We start from the raw sequence: 22292 nt of genomic DNA, 5'->3' as shown, positions 1-22292 counted from the left end.
CAAAAAGTTAATTTTGGCAAATTTTGCTTGATCAAAAATCTTCATTGCTAACCACATTCAGTATGCCATTCAGGAGGTACAGATTTCTGAGAATGTCATTTGGAATAAATTCTCCCAGTGAAGTCTTTCAATGTGCAATGGAGTAAATTTTTTTCTGGCTATCAATGTGCTATTATAATAGATGGTATTCTTGTAGGAGGCAATGGTAAAGTCGAACATGATAGAAACCTTAAGAAAGTTCTGGAAAGAGCTCTTGAAGGGAATCTTAAGCTGAATCTTCAGAAGTGTAAATTCAGGCTATGAGTAGTCACTTATGTGGGTCATTTGTCTACCAGTTCAGGCTTACGATCAGATCCTTCTAAGCAAATAGCAATTCTCAAGATGCCAGCTCCAGACAATGTCCAAGCCTCACAACATTTTCATGGCATGGGCAACTATTTAGGCAAGTTCATTCCAGACTTTAGCTAACTTTTAGCACCACTAAGAGAGCTGACACACAAAGATGTAACCTGATCCTGGTCAGAACAAGACCAAAGAGTATTTGATGTCCTGAAACAGAGAATTGCCGCTCCACCGACTTTAAGATACTATGATGTCCACAAACCAGTTACACTTTCCTATTATGCTTCTAGGTTTGGTCTAGCTGCAGTCATTTTTCAAGAGGGTAGACCAGTAGCTTATATATCAAGAACTCTTACCCAAACCAAGATGCAGTCTGCCCAGACTGAGAATGAACTCTTGGCAATTGTGTTTGCAAGTTCGAAGTTTTATGATTATATGGATGACCTATCTAGCTAGAATCTGACCACCAACCTCTAGTCTCTATTTTGAGAAAGCCAATGCCCACAGCTCCTGCAAGACTGCAACGAATGATCCTCAAATTGCAAATATTTACACAAAAGGCAAACTTCTTTATCTTGCTGATACCTTATCTCAATCACCCAGAAACACCACAGAACAGCATGAGAATGAGAACCTGATTTTGAAGTCATGGAAGTGAGAAGTTTTTCTTCCACACATCTTGATGAGCTCAGAACTCACACAGCTTCAATCCAGTTCTCCAGATGCTCAACCTCTTTATCAGTTGAGAATGGCCTTCAAAACAATCTTGTTTACCAGTAGGTGTACAGTAGTATTTTCCCCTACAGAGATGAGATTTTGTCAGACAATGGTATCATCATGAAAGGTCGAAAAGTGATTGTTCCAATATCCTTGCAACAAGAGTATATTAAGATCTTGCATTGTGGCCACCAAGGAACTGATTCTACCAAAAGAAGGGTGAGAGGACTAGTATTTTGGCCTTCTATGTCAAATGAGATTGAGAAAAGTACTTTCATCTTGTTCTGTATGTAACAGTACAAAACTGCATCAACAAAAAGAACCATTTCAGTTAAACCAGATTCCTGAACTACCTTGGTCAACAGTAGCCACAGATATCTTCAAATGGAATGGTTAACATTATTTTGGTGTTAGTAGACTCTTATTCAAATTGGTTTGAAATGTACCTACTTCCTAACCTAACATCCAGTACTGTCATTACTAAGTTGAAGAGACATTTTTCTGTCCATGGTAGTCCGCGCAGTTATCTCTGACAATGGTGCACAGTTTACAAGTCATCAGTTCAAGAAATTTGCTGAAACATGGGACTTTGTTCATATTACAAGTAGTCCTGAGTATACGCAGTCAAATACCTTGACTGAACATGCAGTTCAAAGTGCAAAACAGCTATTAGAGAGAGCCAAACATTACAATACAAATGTTTTTCTAAATTTGCTTAATCTCAGAAACATTCCTCGTGATGATCATCTTGGTTCACCTGCCCAGAGAGTTATGTCGAGACAAACCAGAACCGCATTACCAATCAGTAGCAATCTATTGGTTCCATCAGCTAAGAACAACAAACCAATGAAAGCCCAACTGTTGAAAAAGCGTTTGTCCCAGAAGTTCTTCTATGATAAGACCAGCAAATCTCTCAGTCCATTGAAAGAAGGAGATAGTGAGGATGCAGACAACAAGAGGTTTTGATCACATTGGATTTGTGAAAAGTTTGTGTCAAGAGCTGAGATTGTACATCATGGAATCACAAGGAATGGAATTTAGGCAGAATTGGCAGCATTTGTTACTAGTGTCTGAGCCAGTCTTACAGCTTCTTGTCTGTTATAAAGACTCTAATTCTCAGAGTGACTTGTCCAATGTTCCTGTTCCAGAGGACATTCCATCAGTAATCCCTGTTCCTGAGAACATCCCTGAGCGTTCTGAAGCAGAACATTTCCCAGTGACTGTCCCTGTTGCTAAACCCTATCCTAACTATTACATTACAAGATCAGGTCGCATTTCCAGACCTAGTTCAAGATACATGGCAACTTGGACATGACTGTTGTTTTGTTTATTATTGTCTGTATAATTGCATGCATATTCAAATGTAATTGCCGATTTCAGGTAGCTCAGTAAAGAGGGAGGATGTAGATCAGATTGTGTGATGTACCTTTAAGAAGCATTCCCATCAGTGGGCACGTGCATATAAGTACTGAGCATGTGCAAGCAAGAGTGACATTTTGAGTGGGCAGCCAGAGTGAGAGCATGCATGTGTGTAGTAGTCAGTTAGTTCGTTTACGTTTAATGTTCCTGCCATCTATCCTGATGTGTTTGTATGTAATAAACTACTTAAACAAACACCAGAGCCTCATTGTCTTATTCAGATATACAAGATGAGTGACAGACGTCACTCTCCCCAAAGGGGATGATGATGCATTTTTTTGGCCTTCAGTTTAAGGCCATGTTTCTGGCATCAGTCATTTGTTTCGGTGAGACCCTCTTGGAGGATGCCCACATCACCAGGGGAATTGATGACAGCTCCCAGCTTGTAGTCATCTGCAAACTTGGTCAGCCATAGTCCACTGGTTTTGGCCTGCACTGCAGAAAAGTATATCCCAAACAACAGAGACCCCAAAACCAATCCCTGGGGTACGCCACTTGTTACTGGTCTACTGCTTCAGGTGGCTTCCCCTATTTTGACTAGGTGGGTTCTATCAGTGAGCCAGTTTGCTACTCATCTGGTAACGTATGGATTGATGCCTAGTTATGTATTATACCTGAGTGAGGAATAATATCGAAGGTTTTGGCCAGGTCTATGGGGTGTGCACCATCTTCCCATTGTCCATGGCTTTGGTGTCTATCTCAAAGAAGTCAATCAAGTTTAACAGGATGACCTCCACTTGACCAAACCAAACTATGTGGGATTGAGTGTTTGGAGGTTGCCAATGTCATTGTTAATAAGGTCCATGATAATCCGTTCCATGCCCTTGCAGATCAGGCTAGTTAGGCTGATGGGTCTATAATTTCCTGGATTGGTGGATGCTCTACCTTTGTGCAAAGGGATGGCATTGGCTGTCTTCCACTTAACTGGGATGAAGCCGGTACTTAGGCTTTGGTTTAATAAGGTGGCCAATGGTGCTGCAAGTTCCTGCCTGAGTTCATGTAGGATGCAACATGGGATGTTATTGGGTCCCATGGAGGCTGTATTTTTTGCCTTTGAGAGGGCAATGATGACTTGCTCCAGAGAGATAAGGGGAAGGGGGCAGGTGCTGGGTATGTCCTGATTTACTGATGGGGTGCGACAGAGGGGTGAAGTTTTCACTGAACCTGTTCTGTAAGCAGGTTGACTATATCTACGATGTTTGTGTATGTGGTGTCCTTGACCACCAGTTCTGAGCAGATCTGAGTGCTTCCTTTGAGATTGCAGACATATGTGAAGAAGGCCTTATGATTGTCTTTAGTAGCTGTGGCCAGTATGGACTCGAAGTTTGCTTTGGATGATTTCACTAGTCCTCTTATTTGCTTGTTCAGGCTAAGGAGAGATTGCTTCCAATTAGGCACCTGCACCTTCTTGGTACTGGACAGCATTTTTTTCCTTTTATTATAGAGTTTATTTATTGCAGATGTCCACCAGACAGGTTTACTCTTCCTTGAGGAGGAAGATTTTGTCCTGACAGGTATTCCTGATTCCATGCATCTATATATATGCTCATATAGTACTTTGTTGTAGGTTTGGACAGTTGTGCAGTTCCTATGGAGGGGGCAGTGAAGCTGTTTATACCTTCCCTCAGGAGGTTGTAATCAGCTTTGGAGAAGTTTTTTTGTTTGACCCTAGCTGGTGGTGGTGGGGGGGGGGGTCGGTAGAGATGGTGACTTCGAAAGTGACCCCTTTGCGGTCAGATCTTACCAGGGAGGATGACACTGCAGGAATGCTGCAGCGGTTACTCATGTTGGTTAATACCAAGTTCAAGATATTATCATCTCTTGTGGTGGTGTCGACCACCTGGTCCAAGGCATTTGCATTGACAAAATCAAGGAATCTCTGGGCATTTATGTTTTGGCATAAGTAGTTCTTCCAATCTATGGTTGGATAGTTAAAGTCACCCAGGGTCAGGGTAAAGGGTTGAATCCTGATAGATTCGAAGAGGTCCAGATAGGTGGAGTGGGCATCTTGAGTCAAAGTTTGGGACTTGTAGCTAGCTATGATTTGAATAGGGGTCTTGTCAGCAGTTAACTGCACCTGGAGTGTCTCCTGTGTGTCATACTGTTTGACCAGCCTGGAGGTGTGTGTGTCTTTAATATATATTGAAACTCCACCTCCTTTTGCTTTGCTGCCCACAGTTTCATGGTTTGGGGTCTGAATGTATGATAGAATGAGTAACCTGGTATGGCTGGGGTGCTCACTGCAGCTTTGAACCAGGTTTCTCTGATTGCACAAATGTCAGCTTCTTCCAGGGTTATGCTTGCAATGAGTGCAGTTTCATGGTTTGACTCCTAGCATTTAGCAGCATGACTTTTAATTTGCGTTTTGATGAAATTTCATGTTGGTAGTTTTGGCCTCATGGCATTGCCTAAAAAAGACACTATAGGGGAGGCTTTGCCAGAAGCCTGAAGCCCAAGGGAGACAGATGCAGACCATCTCTAGCAAAGCATTGTGGTCTGTCGATCATGTCTTCCCAGGCTGTCAGGTACTGGATCCCCTTGGAATGACACCAGAAACTAAGCCAATTGTTAAAGTCAATCATTTTTTGTTTCTATTGAGGCATCATTCTGGATGATGGTAGAATGCTGCTTATGGCTAGGGACATACCTGCTTGGGACACATTTTCAGTGAGCTCAATCATGTCTCTCTTCATATAGTCCAGGGAGGTATGTCTCAAGTCATTCACACCAACATGGACTATGACAGAGTCATAACAGTACTTGTTGAGAGACATGAGTGCATGTGTGATATGATGGATTCAAGCACCTGACAAACAATTAACTGTGACTTTCTCCTTATCTAGCCTGGTGAGGGGCACATCTGTGTGTCTTGCAATGGAGTCTTCTATGACTAATATGTTGGGTTTATGGTTAGGCCTTGTTTGGGTATATTTTTGTTGAGGACCTCCGCATATATGGATGTGTGTTGTGTAGGTGTGGGTGGTGTTTGAGGTGTGGTGTTGGTGTTGACAACCTTCTCAGTGCCTGAGCTCTTAAACAGAATCACAAGAGATATACAAGGATCTGGAACAACTTCCTACTTAAACTCATTGTTATTAATGTGATTGAAACACATGACATCTTTCCAGGCACCTTTATTAAACATTATATTTTATTAGCAACTGTACTGTAGACGAAAACATTTCAGTTTATTCACAAAACTAGGAAGTCTTTTGTTATGTTTTTTTGAAGTTTGATTTTTCTTTCATCTGCCCATGTTTTCACTTTGACCATGCCATCTAAATGATGTCATGTGGGGAACTGGCTATGATTTTGCATAAGTTGGGCAGCACAGTGGGTCGATGTGTCAGATCTCTGTCTAACATCTGGGGTTCATTTCTGATGGACTACATATACTGCAGAGTTTGGGTACACCCAAAGATTTTTTTTCACTTAGATAATGCTATCTGTTAAGGTTTGATTTCATCTGTGGGCTCAAGTTGGGCAGGATTTTTTGGGACTAGAAGACAGAAACCATGGTTGGTGTAATGTAGTTGTGCACTTTGATGAGCTTAGCAGAAAGGGGTATGAGTGTGCCCTGGTGTAAAAGTCTGAAAATGAAGAAGCCGAGTAAGAGGTTAGCTCTCTCTATCAGCCATTTGTTTTTTTGATCATGTGGCAGTGGTGCTTGTGCCTTCAACCATTTGTTTTTTTGATCATGTGGTAGTGGTGCTTGTGCCTTCAGCCATTTGTTTTTTTGGTCATGTGGCAGTGGTGCTTGTGCCTTCAGCCATTTGTTTTTTTGATCATGTGGCAGTGATGCTTGTGCCTTTAGCCATTTGTTTTTTTGATCATGTGGCAGTGGTGCTTGTGCCTTCAGGGACTGGTTATAAGTCGCAGATTTTGATTGGGTATAGGGTTCTTCTTCTTGGATACAAATGCTACAAGAGGAATGCTGTATTCCAGATGAGCAAATAGTACACCCTTGCCTATGGTGACTCCTGCTAGTGGAGAAAGGAGGTGAGAGATTTTATGAGCAAAAAATAGTATATAATTGATTTCTGATCTAATATTTATGGAAAATATCTATTGTGATGCCAGTCTGCAAATGGGGGCTCTACCTCATATCCAAGCAATTACAGAATCATCAGTCTTCTAACCCTAATTTGCAAAACCGTGACATGTATTATATCTGATTTCATAAGTTGTGGTGTAAAGAAATTCTTATTGCCCTAGATGTGCAATGCAATGTTTTATCAAAGAAAGAGATCACGTCCAATTAATTTAGTAAACCACTTCAGGAGAGTTATTGAGCTGGCCACGCACTTCAAACAGCATACCTGAATGTGACCAAAGCCTTTGACACTGTTCTCTTTGCTAGAAATGTAAAAAAGGGTAGAAGACTTAATACTGACCCTTATGTTGCAAGACGGATAGCAAACTGGCTGGCAGATCAAACCCACAGGTTAAAGTAGTCTGTATGACCTCAGAAGAAAAAAAGTGACCAGTGGTATCATTCAAGACTCAGTACTGGGAGACCTTTAGTTCAGCATTTACTTCTAGGATCTCAAAACTACTAATTTTGACATATGACTAACTAAATTTGTCAAGGACTACAAGCCAGGTGTCATTGTTCATTCAGCATCTGATAGTGTTCCTATAGCCATAATCCAAAAGGACTGAAACCTGGGCTAATGGATTGATATTGTTTAATCACCATGTAAAGTGACTCGTAATTAGGATAGTAACGTGCACACAAACTTCAGTAGTCTCATAAAACTTTAAAGTTGGAAAGATGGGCAGAGTATATCCTGTTGCTGTAGTAGGCACTGAAAACATTATCTGGTGAATGCAAGATGAACGCTTAATTCTTATATTTTTACCACTAAGAATGAAACAAATATTTGCACAGTTTTAATAATATATGTAATCAGGCCATTTTCAGACATAGATTGAAGTGTCAGTTTACTAAATACAGAGATAACATATTAAGAAATAAATCAGTTTAGAAGTGTTTTGGAGGAAGCTTTTCCTGCACAGTGAACCTCCTCAGTGTGTACCCAGAATGTTTTCACATTATTAAAGAAATTCTTGTATAAATTAATGAGACAAATGCAGTTGGACTGAGTTATTTTCATCTGTCCATACATAACATCTGCAAGCTACTTAATTAGGTTGTTCCCAACTACCAGAACAGCGGCAAGCAATTTGATTTAGTGTACAGCACAAAGCTAAGGGGCTACAAGCGAAGCAAACACACATTGTTACAGTTGATGTACCTCATTAATTTTGTACTTTTTACTAAAGTATACAGAGCATATGTCTGCAATGTCTGTGACCCTGAATGGTTTCTAGTCCATGTTCTTCTCACCTCATTATATGTCCTGTCCTACCCCTAAAATAAATCCTGCTAAATGACCTTACAGCTATTTTGTCTGGACGTAGACTTAAGTACCTGGTAGTCTACCAGTATCTGTATACCTGGCACCAAGTTTCTCAGTCTTACTGTAACCCTTTGTCCCTACATTCCACTTCATTGTGTGTTTCTCCAGAGTTTAGGATTTTTAATACTTTACCATTTGAGAGCTAGTCATCCAGATCTTTGTATAACTACACATCTGTATGTCATGAAGTTCATAACATGTTTAATGTGTAGGATTCATAAAGAAAGAAATATTTTATCTCACAAACTCTGCAGAAACCACTTACACTGACTTGTGAAATTCATTGCTGATAGTAGTGTGATAGTGAGATGCATACATGCTACATACCTAGGAGAAGCACACAGCCCAAATTAGGGACGGGGACTTAAATAGTTCTATTGCAGAGAGGATGGTATAGCGGGAACGGAGGATAATGGCTTTTGACAGCCAGTATATAGAAAAAATAATGAGTATCCATTAGGTGCACAGTATAGCAGGGGTATAGCAGGGGAGGGCTTTCTATAAGTATACAACAATCAAACCGAGACCAGGGCAGGTTCAAACAGCAATTCTGTACCACTGAATGAGCCAAGTGAGGATATAATTTACTGCATAATTTCTAAAAGCCAAATATCAAAACAAAAATATTTGTTTTCTAAATCATTCAGGGATTCCAACACAGAACACAGAATGAACCTCACACTAGTGGGATGAAGCTACATAATTAGCATGGGGTATGATTAATTCGGTGCACTTCCTGGACTTTACTTCCTGTGTTGCCACTTTGACAGTGGCCATCTTACTCCTGCAGTTACCATGACTCAGATACTTGCCATATTACTCAATGGAGAAAATGACTCCCAGAACTACAGTAATTCTTCCCAGAGAATGCAATTTCCAAATGAGGACTTGGCTTTCCAGACTGGGGGTTATGAGTGTTGGTTACAAATGTATGCTGCCAGCTCATTTTATTTTCTTATGCAGTTTTCAAATCGAATGTCACACCATATATTTTTAGGGAGATTACTTGGCTGCCTTTGATTCACCTGGGACTGCTTTTGATAAAGCTATGCCACCCTTTTTTGAGAATTGCAGGTTCAGTTCTTACAATAGCCAAATTAATGCATTAGTATTAAACGAGTAGGTAAACCGTGCTAAAGCACACAAGTCTGCTGTACATCCTTGGCACTTTGGCAGCGAATGTTAAAAAGATTGTGCAATATTTGTATAGTATTCATAAATTTTTTAAGGTTTTAAACATACCTTGTTACAAAAAGACATTTGTTTACATGTAAAGAAATATAAAAATACAAGCATGTACATATACATACACACATGTTTGCATATAGGTTTTGTTATCTTAGATGTTCATATATCTGACCAATATCTGAAAAAAAATTCAGTTTAATGGTATAATTTCTTTACTAATAAATGTATTTACCTATTGCTATTCAAATCTTCTGAAAAAGGAAATGTGTTGCATCAGATGACAAATAAACAAACAGATATGAAGTTAAGAGGATTTATTTGTAGCCCTCCGAGACCTTGTGGGCATTGTTATATGTCTGACAGATGAACCATCAGTGATTTTATCATTTACTGGCAAAGTGCCACATCCTGAATCAAAATGATAGCCATTTCCCTTCTTACCACCACTGTTTGACCAAAGTTCTACAAATTAACAATGTTTTGTCATAGAATGTAGTCTGTTAGTCAGTGTGATCATTGGCGCCTGTATGATTTTTATGTATTGTGTCTCTGGACTAAATAAAATGCCACATTTGTGTTACCAGTCATATTCCAGAAAAACAATCTGTTCTATGTGGAAGGAATATTCTTTGGCCTTTCTCTTTCTGTTAGCATATCTCATCTTTTTATCATTGCTTCTGTATTCTCTTTGTACAGCTTCCTCATCAGATGTCTTTCTGGGTTCATGCAAATAAGCTAGATTGTTCTTAAAAGTGAGTTTGAACAATAAACAACCTGCAACAGTACAATCTACTCAACTTATTTAGACTCTCAGCTTACTGTCGAGCTCTTTGCAGTGTATCTTAAAGGAAATATATTGCCACTCTTAGATACAAGATAAATACAATTCCATGTCAGATTATAAGACTGCATATTAAAACATTTAAATTTCTCAACACAAAAATGATTGTCTGTTTTGAAACAGAACAATCACATGTTGTAAAATCAGTTAACTAAAGGATGACCATTCAAACCTGGTGTGTTTGCTTGTTTGCTGTAGCATCAGATAAGCTTACAATTTATTATCCATTTCTAATAAATAAAAATGGGCATCTCATTTACTTTTTGCATATCTTAACACTGTGTTACAAATTGCTTGTGCCTCTAAATTAGCATTCTTTATTTGTTGTCCCTTTTGTTAATTCCATGGCCATTAGCGCAATCCTTAGATCTATTAGAACTTAATTACACTTACAGAAAAATACAACCTTAAAAAATGATGAATACTATAAAAATGTGGCATAATCTATTTGAACACGTACTGCTAAAGGGACATGTTTGTACAGTAAACGTCTGTGCTTTAACATGGTTTGCTTACTCATTAAATGCTAGTGTATTCATTTGGTTATTAAACAATGTTGGTTATGCACTTTCTTGGGAATATGGATATTCCTGCAGACTTTCCCTGTGTTATGTTATCAGCTGCTACTGCAATCGCTTTAAAAGTGCACTTACTTCCCGGAGTAAGGTTGGTTATAGTTGCTGATTTAGAAAATACTGTTTGATCAATTGATGGTGCTCCTTCAATTTTTTGTGCTTTTGCATACCTTTACAGAGTGATTATATTTTTTTGCAGTTAGTACACACTTCATCCAGGGCTTTACCTTAAATGCATTTTGACCTTCAAAGTCATTGCACTTGGTAGAAGATATGAGCACAGGATGGCCATTGGCTAAGCAATGAACCAGGAAACTGAGATCAGAAAATGCACCTATGAATTATGTCAATAGCGAGATACTGTGTTTTGTGGCTCTTTATTGTTAAATCCATTAATTAATTACTTTTTGCTTTAGTCTCTTTATCTCTCTTCATTACTTTAATAAATTTTAATCACCAATCTCTATTTTACATAATTCAATTTTATTTCTATCTTACAGCTGTTTATCAAAAGCAATACATGATCTTTAGAGGAAACTAACAGACCAGTTGTGAGGTACCTGGATCTGCATTTTTATAACATTACATATAATTTAACCTCTGTATAACTCTTAACCTATGTATAGCTCAGTTGATAACTCTCATATTCACGTAAATCTCCAATTCACCTGAAGAAGTTAGGTTTTGGAGGTTACTGTGGGTGAAATCCACAGAATGAGACCTGACACTTTCTAGTAATGCCCATTTTCTGGAGCTCTTAAACTCTTCAACTTTTTTCCTCAATGGAAAGATAGATCCTCATGTGAAACTTCACTAAAGAGACAACCATTGGATCTATATGTAGCATAATCTGATATTTTTTCCATCATTATCCCCCGTGGGCAGAAAAATATATTCTGTGCACACCCCTTCATATCACACTGCACTTTTAAAATAGGTTAAACTTTTTTACATTAAAAATTCCAAGAGCGACCACTGGTCATGCTGCAGGTGATGGGCAGGACTACTTGTAGGCAATGCCCTTTTAGGAAGTGAGGGAACACCCTTCAGGGACTGCCCATTGCACGTCCTTCCCCACTGTTGTGACGAGTGCATATGTGTTAGGGACTGGGGAGAAAAAAATGAGAAATACTCAAACCACCCCTGATGGCTGTACAGATAATGACCCCTCTCTATCAGTTTATGTCCGGTAATGGGAATAAATGGGCTGATTGACAGAGAGGGTCCAGACAGATGAGTCGTCAAAAAAAAAAAAAAAAAAAGATCAATGAGGCTGAATGGTGCCTAAATCTCTCTGTGTTGACTAGACATGCCTTTTGGAATTAGATGTGCTACAAAATGTACTGTTTTGAATCTTCCGTACTCAACATGTCAATATTTCTGTCTCTTGTTAATGCGTTTTGTCAAGTCAGGTATTTTCATATGATAGTGCCTGCTGTAGTTTTCAGTGACAGTTCATTCTTTGTGCTTTTTCTTACATTTGTTATACCCTTGTGAGCTGATCCTGAAAACAGTCCATCTGGACCAGTGCTGTACCCTGGTTAACAAAGAATAAAATAAAATAAATGACACGTGCTTAGTGTACAAAATTAAAATGGTGTCTACCTCTGTCCTAAGATCTTAAATGACAGTGTTGCTTTTTTGTGATCTGACCACTTACTTAGAATCCTTTTTTGCTAAGCCTCATAATTTCACATTTACTGACATTAAACATGAGGTCCTACTCCAGGTGTGCATTTTTTGTAGACCATACTGGATAATTTCAGCATCTTTTATTGATGTAATTATGTTATACAGTTTACACTTATCTGTGGCCCATTTCCCACTTTTATGTCTCCATACAGAACCTTGTGAGACAGCACTGACAACACCTCACCCTGAGTTATTCTATCCTGTTGCTTAACCAGTGTTTTACCCATTGAACTGTGTAAAGGCCGGCATTTAGTGCATTTGATTTGTTAGTTATTCTGTAATATAGTGTAATACTGTGTGCCTTCGCAAAGTCAAGATAAGAAGCAATGTTGTTACTTCTTCAACAAAATTACACAACATTTCAAAGACAAACACAACCATCTTATTCTCCTTAATTTCATTGAGACTCTTTTTCTGCATTGCATTTTTCTTGACGTGTAAGAATCATGAGCATCGCCCTCCTTACCTCATAATGTACACGCTATTTACTTAAATGAATCTTTGGTATGTCCCAACAAACATTACACCATGCATCTACTGTCAGCGTAGTCACCCATGGTCTTTGGTATGCCCCAACAAACAGTGCACCATGCATCTACTGTCAGCATAGTCACCAATGGTCTTTGGTATGTCCCAACAAACAGTGCACCATGCATCTACTGTCAGCATAGTCACCCATGGTCTTTGATATGTCCCAACAGACAGTACACCATGCATCTACTGTCAGCATAGTCACCCATGGTCTTTGATATGTCCCAACAAACAGTACACCATGCATCTACTGTCAGCATAGTCACCCATGGTCTTTGGTATGTCCCAACAAACAGTACACTGTGCATCTACTATCAGCATAGTCACCAATGGTCTTTGGTATGTCCCAACAAACAGTACACTGCGCATCTACTATCAACATAGTCACCAATGGTCTTTGGTATGTCCCAACAAACAGTACACCGTGCATCTACTGTCAGCATAGTCACCAATGGTCTTTGGTATGTCCCAACAAACAGTACACCATGCATCTACTGTCAGCATAGTCACCCATGGTCTTTGGTATGTTCCAACAAACAGTGCACCATGCATCTACTGTCAGCATAGTCACCCATGGTCTTTGGTATGTCCCAACAAACAGCACACCATGCATCTACTGTCAGCATAGTCACCCATGGTCTTTGGTATGTTCCAACAAACAGTGCACCATGCATCTACTGTCAGCATAGTCACCCATGGTCTTTGGTATGTCCCAACAAACAGCACACCATGCATCTACTGTCAGCATAGTCACCCATGGTCTTTGGTATGTCCCAACAAACAGTACATCATGCATCTACTGTCAGCATAGTCACCCATGGTCTTTGGTATGTCCCAACAAACAGTGCACCATGCATCTTCTGTCAGCGTAGTCACCAATGGTCTTTGGTATGTCCCAACAAACAGTACACCATGCATCTACTGTCAGCATAGTCACCCATGGTCTTTGGTATGTCCCAACAAACAGTACACCATGCATCTACCGTAAGCATAGTCACCCATGGTCTTTGGTATGTCCCAACAGTACACCATGCATCTACCGTAAGCATAGTCACCCATGGTCTTTGGTATGTCCCAACAGTACACCATGCATCTACCGTAGCATAGTCACCCATGGTCTTTGGTATGTCCCAACAGTACACCATGCATCTACCGTAAGCATAGTCACCCATGGTCTTTGGTATGTCCCAACAGTACACCATGCATCTACCGTAAGCATAGTCACCCATGGTCTTTGGTATGTCCCAACAAACAGCACACCATGCATCTACCATAAGCATAGTCACCCATGGTCTTTGGTATGTTCCAACAAACAGTGCACCATGCATCTTCTGTCAGCGTAGTCAGCCATGGTCTTTGGTATGTCCCAACAAACATTACACCATGCATCTACTGTCAGCGTAGTCACCAATGGTCTTTGGTATGTCCCAACAAACAGTACACCATGCATCTACTGTCAGCGTAGTCACCAATGGTCTTTGGTATGTCCCAACAAACAGTGCACCATGCATCTACTGTCAGCATAGTCACCAATGGTCTTTGGTATGTCCCAACAAACAGTACATCATGCATCTACCATCAGCATAGTCACCCATGGTCTTTGGTATGTCCCAACAAACAGCACACCATGCATCTACTGTCAGCGTAGTCACCAATGGTCTTTGGTATGTCCCAACAAACAGTACACCGTGCATCTACTGTCAGCGTAGTCACCCATGGTCTTTGGTATGTCCCAACAAACAGTGCACCATGTATCTACTGTCAGCGTAGTCACCCATGGTCTTTGGTATGTCCCAACAAACAGTGCACCATGTATCTACTGTCAGCGTAGTCACCCATGGTCTTTGGTATGTCCCAACAAACAGTGCATCATGTATCTACTGTCAGCGTAGTCACCCATGGTCTTTGGTATGTCCCAACAGACAGTACACTGTGCATCTACTGTCAGCATAGTCACCCATAGTCTTTAGTATGCCCTAACAAACAGTACATCGTGCATCTCCTGTCAGCATTGTCACCCATAGTCTTTGGTATGCCCCAACAAACAGTACATCATGCATCTACCATTAGCATAGTCACCCATAGTCTTTGGTATGTCCTAAAAAACAGTACACCGTGCATCTACCACCAGCATAGCCACCCACAGTCTTTGGCATGTCCCATCAAACAGTACACAATGCATCTAATGTCAGCATAGTCACCCATAGTCTTTGGTATGTCCCAACAAACAGTACATCATGCATCTACCATCAGCATAGCCACCCATAGTCTTTGGCATGTCCCATCAAACAGTACACCATGCATCTACTGTCAGCATTGCCACCCATAGTCTTTGGCATGTCCCATCAAACAGTACACCGTGCATCTACTGTCAGCATAGTCACCCATAGTCTTTGGTATGTCGCAACAAACAGTGCACTGTGCATCTACTGCCAGCATAGCATAGTCACCCATAATATGCCCAGCATTGCCACCCCAAAAAAGTTGTACTGAAAACAAATAAACTATTATAAATAATGAAATGGCAGCCACAAGGCAAATGAAAAGCCTTAATTTATTGAACGTGAAGTGCTTTTTGTTTACATAGAATAGCAAACTTCATCAGGCCTGTCTGATGAAGTTTACTATTCTATGTAAACGAAAAGCACTTCACCCCAAAAAAGTGCCAAGACTAATCCAGATAAAATAATCTTTGCCTGAGTAAAAATTGCCATGAAACGCAACACCACTGTACCCCTCTTCCTTATTTAATAACATACAAATATTTAAGCAAAGAAGATCATTTCTCTGTTATTGTGTTCTGTATATAATTACATTTTCTTTCTGCTGCAGTGTGGTTGTTCTCTGCTATATTTTCTTTTGGAAAAAATAAATAAATATTATTAGGTTTTATAATTATTTCACTGTACTCCTTATTTGAATTTTACATATATTTCCATTAAAAGGGTCTCTTTGGACTCTTTTACCTGATTATCAAATGAATTAAGGAATAAAATAAAAGACATAAACCCTCCCTTAGACATTCAAAGCATAACTTTTAGCTGTACAGTCTAAAGATGAGTGTGTGTGTGTGTGTGTGTGTGTGTGTGTGTGTGTGTGTGTGTGTGTGTGTGTGTACATGTAGTTTTGCATATGTGTACATATATTTTCATGAATATACTTCATAACTGTTAGTCTTTACATTAATTAAATAATGCTAACATATTATTAATAATAATAAATGAATGCACAGTAATTAGCTAATTATTATTTTATACTGAAAGGATGCAGCGTGTTTTCAATTTACAAGGTTCAAAATAGTTTGTATCACTAAAAAGTACCCTTCCTTAAGATGGTCAAAGCACAAAGTGAGCCTACGAGTTTCTACTGCCCTGCCGAATGATGCACACTAACACACAAGCATGCCACGCTGTACCATTGTTACACTGCGCCCGAGTTCAGTACTAGCGATGATGAGTTCTCTGCTTCATTTAGACACTTTCGTTTGACTCTGTGTCACCTTCATTAAGTTTAAGACACACTAACCTGTTGAGATTTTTAGAGCTATTATTTCTATCATACACTAAGTAAGATAAGATGGCCTTTTATGTACATGGGTTTAAACTCTCAACCTCTGTCTTCGTAACAGTGATATCAGAAAGGGCTAGAAACAGAGGAGAGTGAAGGTCTGTGCAGTGGACCAGGAGTTGGTGAGAAGGCTTCTCCACATCTTGTTCAAGGAAAACTAGATGAAGTTCTGCCTGTCTGAGTTTGGCTCCCCAGTGTAAACTCCCTTATCGTGGTTTTCAATATAAAAAAATTTTCTACCAGTGGAGTATTCAAATGTGTACTTGCAGCAGTTACACATTTTCATAAATTTCCCTTTTTTGTGTTTTTGTGACTGTGGAATTGGTATACACGTATAGCTTTTTTGGTGTGGGAGAAGTTTTCCCCTCCACATGGGGGATGCAGAGGGCTTGCCCCTTAAAAAAATGCTTACCTTTATTTTTTTTGTTGGGTTGAATTCCTGACCAGTTTGCTTGGTATATTAGTTCCTTCCTGAGTTGTAACTTGATGAGTCATTGTGGAAGCAGTAAGGAATTCAAGAAAAGAGACCTTTACATAGAGGATGTTGAAGAGAGCCTGGTGAGAGAAATGTACAATGCCACATAAACTGAACGGCTTTTCTGTTGACCTTCAGCATACAAAATCTTGATGACACTTTTCCTGTTTCTTAGAGTGGGAGAGCCATTCAAGTGTAGAAGAACAGGAAAGTACAGACAACAAAATGCTCGGTCTGCTTAATGGTCCAGGTAATAACCACCCCCAGGAGATCCCAGAGGAAGAGCAGGTAACTTTTCTTTATTGCTCAGTCATGAATGTGCTGTACTTTATCCTTGGTGGAATGTCACTTAATGCAGGTGTTGTTCTGTTCTTCTCCACATGAAATTAAAACTGAGTTAATAAAGGAGAATGACAACTATGTGTTCAGTGGGGACTGGTACAGCGTGCAGGGGATCGCTTATAAACAGACTATGGTCTAGAAAACCATGACTTGCTTATAGCAAAAATTACAAAACACCAATACAGTTTAAACAAAGCCTTCTGAACTCTCTGTAAGGGAGGCTTTACCTGCACCCCCTCCTTAATTTGTAGAACAAGCACGAAGCTCAGTATGCCTTGGGGTATATGGAAAAGTCTGTTTAATCATGTATTCTGCGTCTTTAACATTCTAATAGTTCCTCTACAGGTGGAACTGTTAAAAAGTTAAAAGGATTGCCCTGTGTTAACATTTGGTGTCACAAGAAAGACAGAAAGACAGAGAGAGAGAACATGTAAACTTACTGGCTTTATTTGCAAATCATGGCATTATCCTGTTAGTAGTATCCCTTTATTAGGCTGTCCCATTTATTCTAATCGGTTGGCATTGCCCATTCGGGCCAATATAACTCACAAATGTTCAAAGTACTTTTCACAAACACCGTAAGTTGAAGCTGGAGCCCTGTAGAAAAAAGTACAGTTTTGTACCTACCATAAATGTAGATGTTCGAAGATCCACATTGCTGCAGTCCTTACACTTGGGTAGTCCGCTGTCCTCGGTCGGCCCGAATATCAAAGTATAAGGCTGACGTCGGTCAAGGCGCATTTGACTGACATCAGAACGTCAGGGTACAAATGCGCATGACCGACGTCATATCCTCAGTCTTTTCTTGCCCCAGATGTCAGAAGACCCTAAAAGGAAAGGTCAAAACCAAAAGACAGCAAACAACCAACCAACCACCCTTGCACTAATAATATGTACAATATATACAATATACACCATATTGACAACCCAACCCACACAACCGCCTCTAACCACAGAGGGGAAGGAGGGAGGGTAAATTGGACTGCAGCAATGTGGATCTTCGAACATCTACATTTATGGTAGGTACAAAACTGTACTATGTTCTTCATCTCACATTGCTGCAGTCCTTACACTTGGGTAGAATCCCAAAGCAGAGGTAAGGGAGGATGGCAAAACTATAAAGAAGCAGGAGCTGCCAAAATGCCCTGCAAAATAGCAGTGGCAAAACCAGCCCTAGATTTAGAGTAAAGTGGAAGGTGATAATGCCTAGAGAAGGTATGCACTGAACTCCAAGTAGCTGCCTCCAAAATATCCTTAGTTGCCACCCCTTAAAAAGCTGTCAAGTGGCAGTAGCCCTAGTGGAATGAGGCCTAATCCCAGCTGGAATCTCCTTGCCATGATGGGAATAACAGAAAGCAATGCAAAACCCAATCCACTTAGAAATAGTTTGTTTTGACACAGGCTTGCCCTGAGAACTCAAAGCAAAAGAAACAAATAACTGCTGAGACTGCCTGAACCCTTTAGTTCTGTCCAAATAATATCGCAACTGCCTGTGTACATCTAAAGTGTGCAAAATCTTTTCCCCTTTATTTTGGGGATTTGCATAAAAAGTAGGCAAATGAATAGTTTGGTTTAAAGCCACACTAGAAACCACTTTAGGCATAAAGGAAGGATTAGTACGTAAAGATACCCTATCCTTATCGAAAATTAAGAAAGGCTCAACCGCCATAAGGGCCTGCAATTCAGAAACCCTTCTTGCAGAGGTAATGGCTAACAAAAAAGCAGTCTTCCATGATAAATATTTCAACTCGGTAGTAGCTGCAGGCTCAAAAGGTTGTAGAGTGAGTTTCTCCAACACAAAATTGAGATCCCAAGCAGGAGTAGGAGCTCTACGTGGGGGTCTTATATTCTTTGCCCCTCTAAGAAATTGCTTGAACAAAGGATGAGAAAACAATGGTGGGTTACAATCATAGTGAGCCGAAATTGCTGCAGCATGAACCTTAATAGAAGAGAAGGACAAACCTTTGTCCAGTAACTCAGTAAGATATTGAAGAGCCACACTTAAATTAGGCTCAGAAACATCAAAATCCTTTGCTGCACTCCAAAATAAAAATCTCTTCCATTTATCTGCGTACACTTTCCTTGTACTAGGCCTTCTAGCTTCCAAAATAATATTCAAAACTTGCTGTGGAAGTTGAGACCCACTATGGTTCAAAACAGAATATGCCAGGCTGTTAGGTGAAGAGAGTGAAGCTTGACATTGAGCAAATGACTGTCCTCCTGAGACAACAGGTGTGGAATCGAAGGCAAAGGCCATGGAGGCTCCCGTACCAGACTTCTCAGTAATGGGTACCAATGCTGTCGATGCCAATCTGGAGCTATCAAAATCATCCTTGGCTTGTCCTGTCTGGCCTTTAGTAGTACCTTTGGGAGGAGAGGCAGAGGTGGAAAGGCATACACATGAAGATTGCTCCAATTGAAAGAAAGAGCATCCACTTTCCAAGCTGTGGGATGAAACCTTTTCATGCAAAACTTTGGCAGCTGGTGGTTTAGTGGAGAAGCGAACAGATCTATGTCTGGAGTTCCCCAGGACACTGTCAATTTCTGAAATACATGAGGATCCAATTTCCACTCGTGGGGATCCATAATTCGTCTGCTCAACACATCTGCTAAGGAGTTCTGTGCTCCCGGCAGAAACCTTGCCTGAAGATTTAGCTGTAAACTGAGAGCAGTCTCCCACAAAATCATTGCTTGCCTGCATAGAGGAAAAGAATGTGTTCCCCCTTGCTTGTTGATGTACCACATGACAGTTGTGTTGTCTGTTAGAATCAACACCTGCCCTGGAAGAAGTAAATCCTTGAAAGCTATTAATGCAAACTGGACTGCTAACATCTCCTTCAAGTTGATATGTAGATGTTGTAGTCTGGCAGGCCACTTGTCTTGTATCCACTTTCCATTCAGATGAGCTCCCCAAGCTTTGTCTGAGGCATCTGTCGTTAGAATCTGACTCGCCTCTGGCCGGGTCACAGAGAGTCCCTTGTTTAGGTGACATTCCTGAGCCCACCACAACAATTCCTTTTGAATGCAAGGTATTATTTGAATGACAGTGTCCAGATCCTGGCAGTGCTGTGTCCATACATTTTTGAGATACCACTGCAGCTTCCTCATATGCAGTTTGGCATTGGGAAGCACCAGAATACAAGATGCCATGAACCCCAAGGCTTGAAGGACTGTCCTTGCAGTCAGCCTGGACTGATGAGACAATTGATGAAAGTAAAGGGAAAGATTCTTTTGTTTGTCCGGGGTCAAAAAGGCCATCTGGGATGCTGTATTCAGTCTTACACCCAGAAAGCACATGTCCTGAGAGGGTACTAGACTGGACTTTATTTCGTTCACAGAATACCCCAGGCATCTTAGCACTGCTATCACATATTCCAAATGATGAAGAAGCTCGTCCCTTCCTTGAGCCAGAATCAGGCAATCGTCCAAATAAGGATAGATCTGTATTCCTTTTAGTCTGAGGAAAGCTATCACTGGAGCCAGAACTTTCGTGAACACTCTGGGTGCAGTAGATAAGCCAAAGGGCAATGCAGAGAACTGATAATGAGAAGTCCCAGCCCGAAACGCAGATACTTCCTGCAACTCAGTCTGATAGGAACATGAAGGTAAGCCTCCTTGAGATCCAAATTTACCATCCAATGATCTTTGCCCAGCAGAGGTAAGAGCTGTTGTAACGTCAACATTTTGAACTTGGGAATGTCCAGATAAGTGTTGAGGATAGATAAATCCAAAATTGGTCTCCACGTGTTCCCTTTCTTTGGTACTAGGAACAGGCGAGAATAAAATCCTAGGCCCACTTCTGGCATAGGGACCGGCTGTATGGCCCCTATTTGAAGTAACAGAGAAATTTGTTTGTGAGCCTCTATTCTTTGCTGAGGAGGAACGTCTGGCATGCCTTTGAAAGGAGGCAAGGTATGGAAATAAAACCTGTAACCATGGTGTATGATATCCAATACCCATCTGTCTTGGGTAATTAAACTCCAATTTTCCTTGAAAAGTGCCAACCTTCCTCCCAAAGGTGCTGCCAGACGAGAAGGCTCTGGCAGCTGAAAAGGTAGGTCATTGGGTCTGTTTACGAAAGGACTGACCCCTGCCCTCACCCGAAGATTGTGCAGGTGAACTCCCTGTTCTAGGCCTGAAAGAGCCCTGAGCTCTGCCCCTACCACGTCTAGATCTACCCCTAGACTGGGAATCATAAGAAAGATACGTCCACCCCTTGGTAGGCCAATTTCTACTAAACTTCGGAGGCTGAACCTGCAAAAAATCTTTAACAGTCTGCATAGACTTAGCCTTGTCTTCCATTTTCTTTAAGACTGCCTCAACAGGAGAACCAAACAACACATCAGATTGTAAAGGAGCATCCAAAATCCTTGTCTTAACATGGTCAGATAAATTCTGATCCCTCAGCCAGGCGTGCCTGCAAAGAACTGACCCAGTGGCAGCCACCCTAGACGAGGCCTGTACAGCATCAAAACCACATTGCAAAGAATGCTTACCCACCTGTTCAGAAACATGTACTAAATCTTGTAACTCTTTACACTCAATACCTTCCGCCAGAGCATCTACCTTAGACTTCAATTGAGAAAGAAGATAGTTTTGGTATTTCAACATGTGAAACTGGCAATTCAAAGCCCTCATAGCTAGGGTGGAAGAAGTATAAACTTTCTTTCCCCATCTATCCAAAGCCCTGGCCTCTTTATCTGGAGGAACCGGATTTTTGACAACAGAAGCCTTAACACCCTTAGGCCCCTGACTAACAGTTTCTGGGTCTGCCCTAGGACTCTTAAAAGATACTTATGAGCTTCAGGCACCCTGTAATACCTATCCGGTTTAACAGGAGCAGGAGGCAAAGAATCAGGATTAAGAGAAGCCTCTGCAAACACATCTTCCACAACATCCAGAACAGGAGGTATAGCCAAAGGCCTATGCTGGGGTAAAACAAAATTCCCTAAGCCTTTTCCTGGAATCAGAGAAGTCCTGACCTTCCCACTTAAAATGCTCCCTCATGGAATGAAGAGTCTCTGAAAAAGAAAAATCCTCAGGAGGAGAAGCAGAAGGAGTAGAATCATCCACATCAGAGTCAGAATAAGGAGAATACTCCTGCAAGTCTTCAGCCGAAGACTCTGAAACATCCGAAGCCTGCTCAAAACTCCCTAGCTCAGGTTCCACCCTAGGTCTCT

General features: G+C 40.7%; 1 protein-coding gene across 1 annotated transcript in view; it reads left to right on the top strand.

Moving 5' to 3' along the window:
* Positions 1 to 22292, top strand: part of LOC122812967 (nucleolar protein dao-5-like) — a 185826-nt gene that overhangs the window by 4916 nt on the left and 158618 nt on the right. Inside the window, exon 2 of the mRNA XM_044085058.1 lies at positions 16946 to 17058. Coding sequence (XP_043940993.1) covers positions 16996 to 17058 — 63 coding nt within the window. The 5' untranslated portion in view covers positions 16946 to 16995. The remainder of the gene's footprint in view (positions 1 to 16945; positions 17059 to 22292) is intronic.

Source organism: Protopterus annectens, chromosome 10.part0 (genome assembly GCF_019279795.1).
Source record: "Protopterus annectens isolate FY-2018-M chromosome 10.part0, PAN1.0, whole genome shotgun sequence".
Classification (NCBI taxonomy): Eukaryota; Metazoa; Chordata; order Ceratodontiformes; family Protopteridae; genus Protopterus; species Protopterus annectens.
Note: the sequence above shows the minus strand (reverse complement) of the source record. Positions and strands in the feature narration are given on the sequence as shown.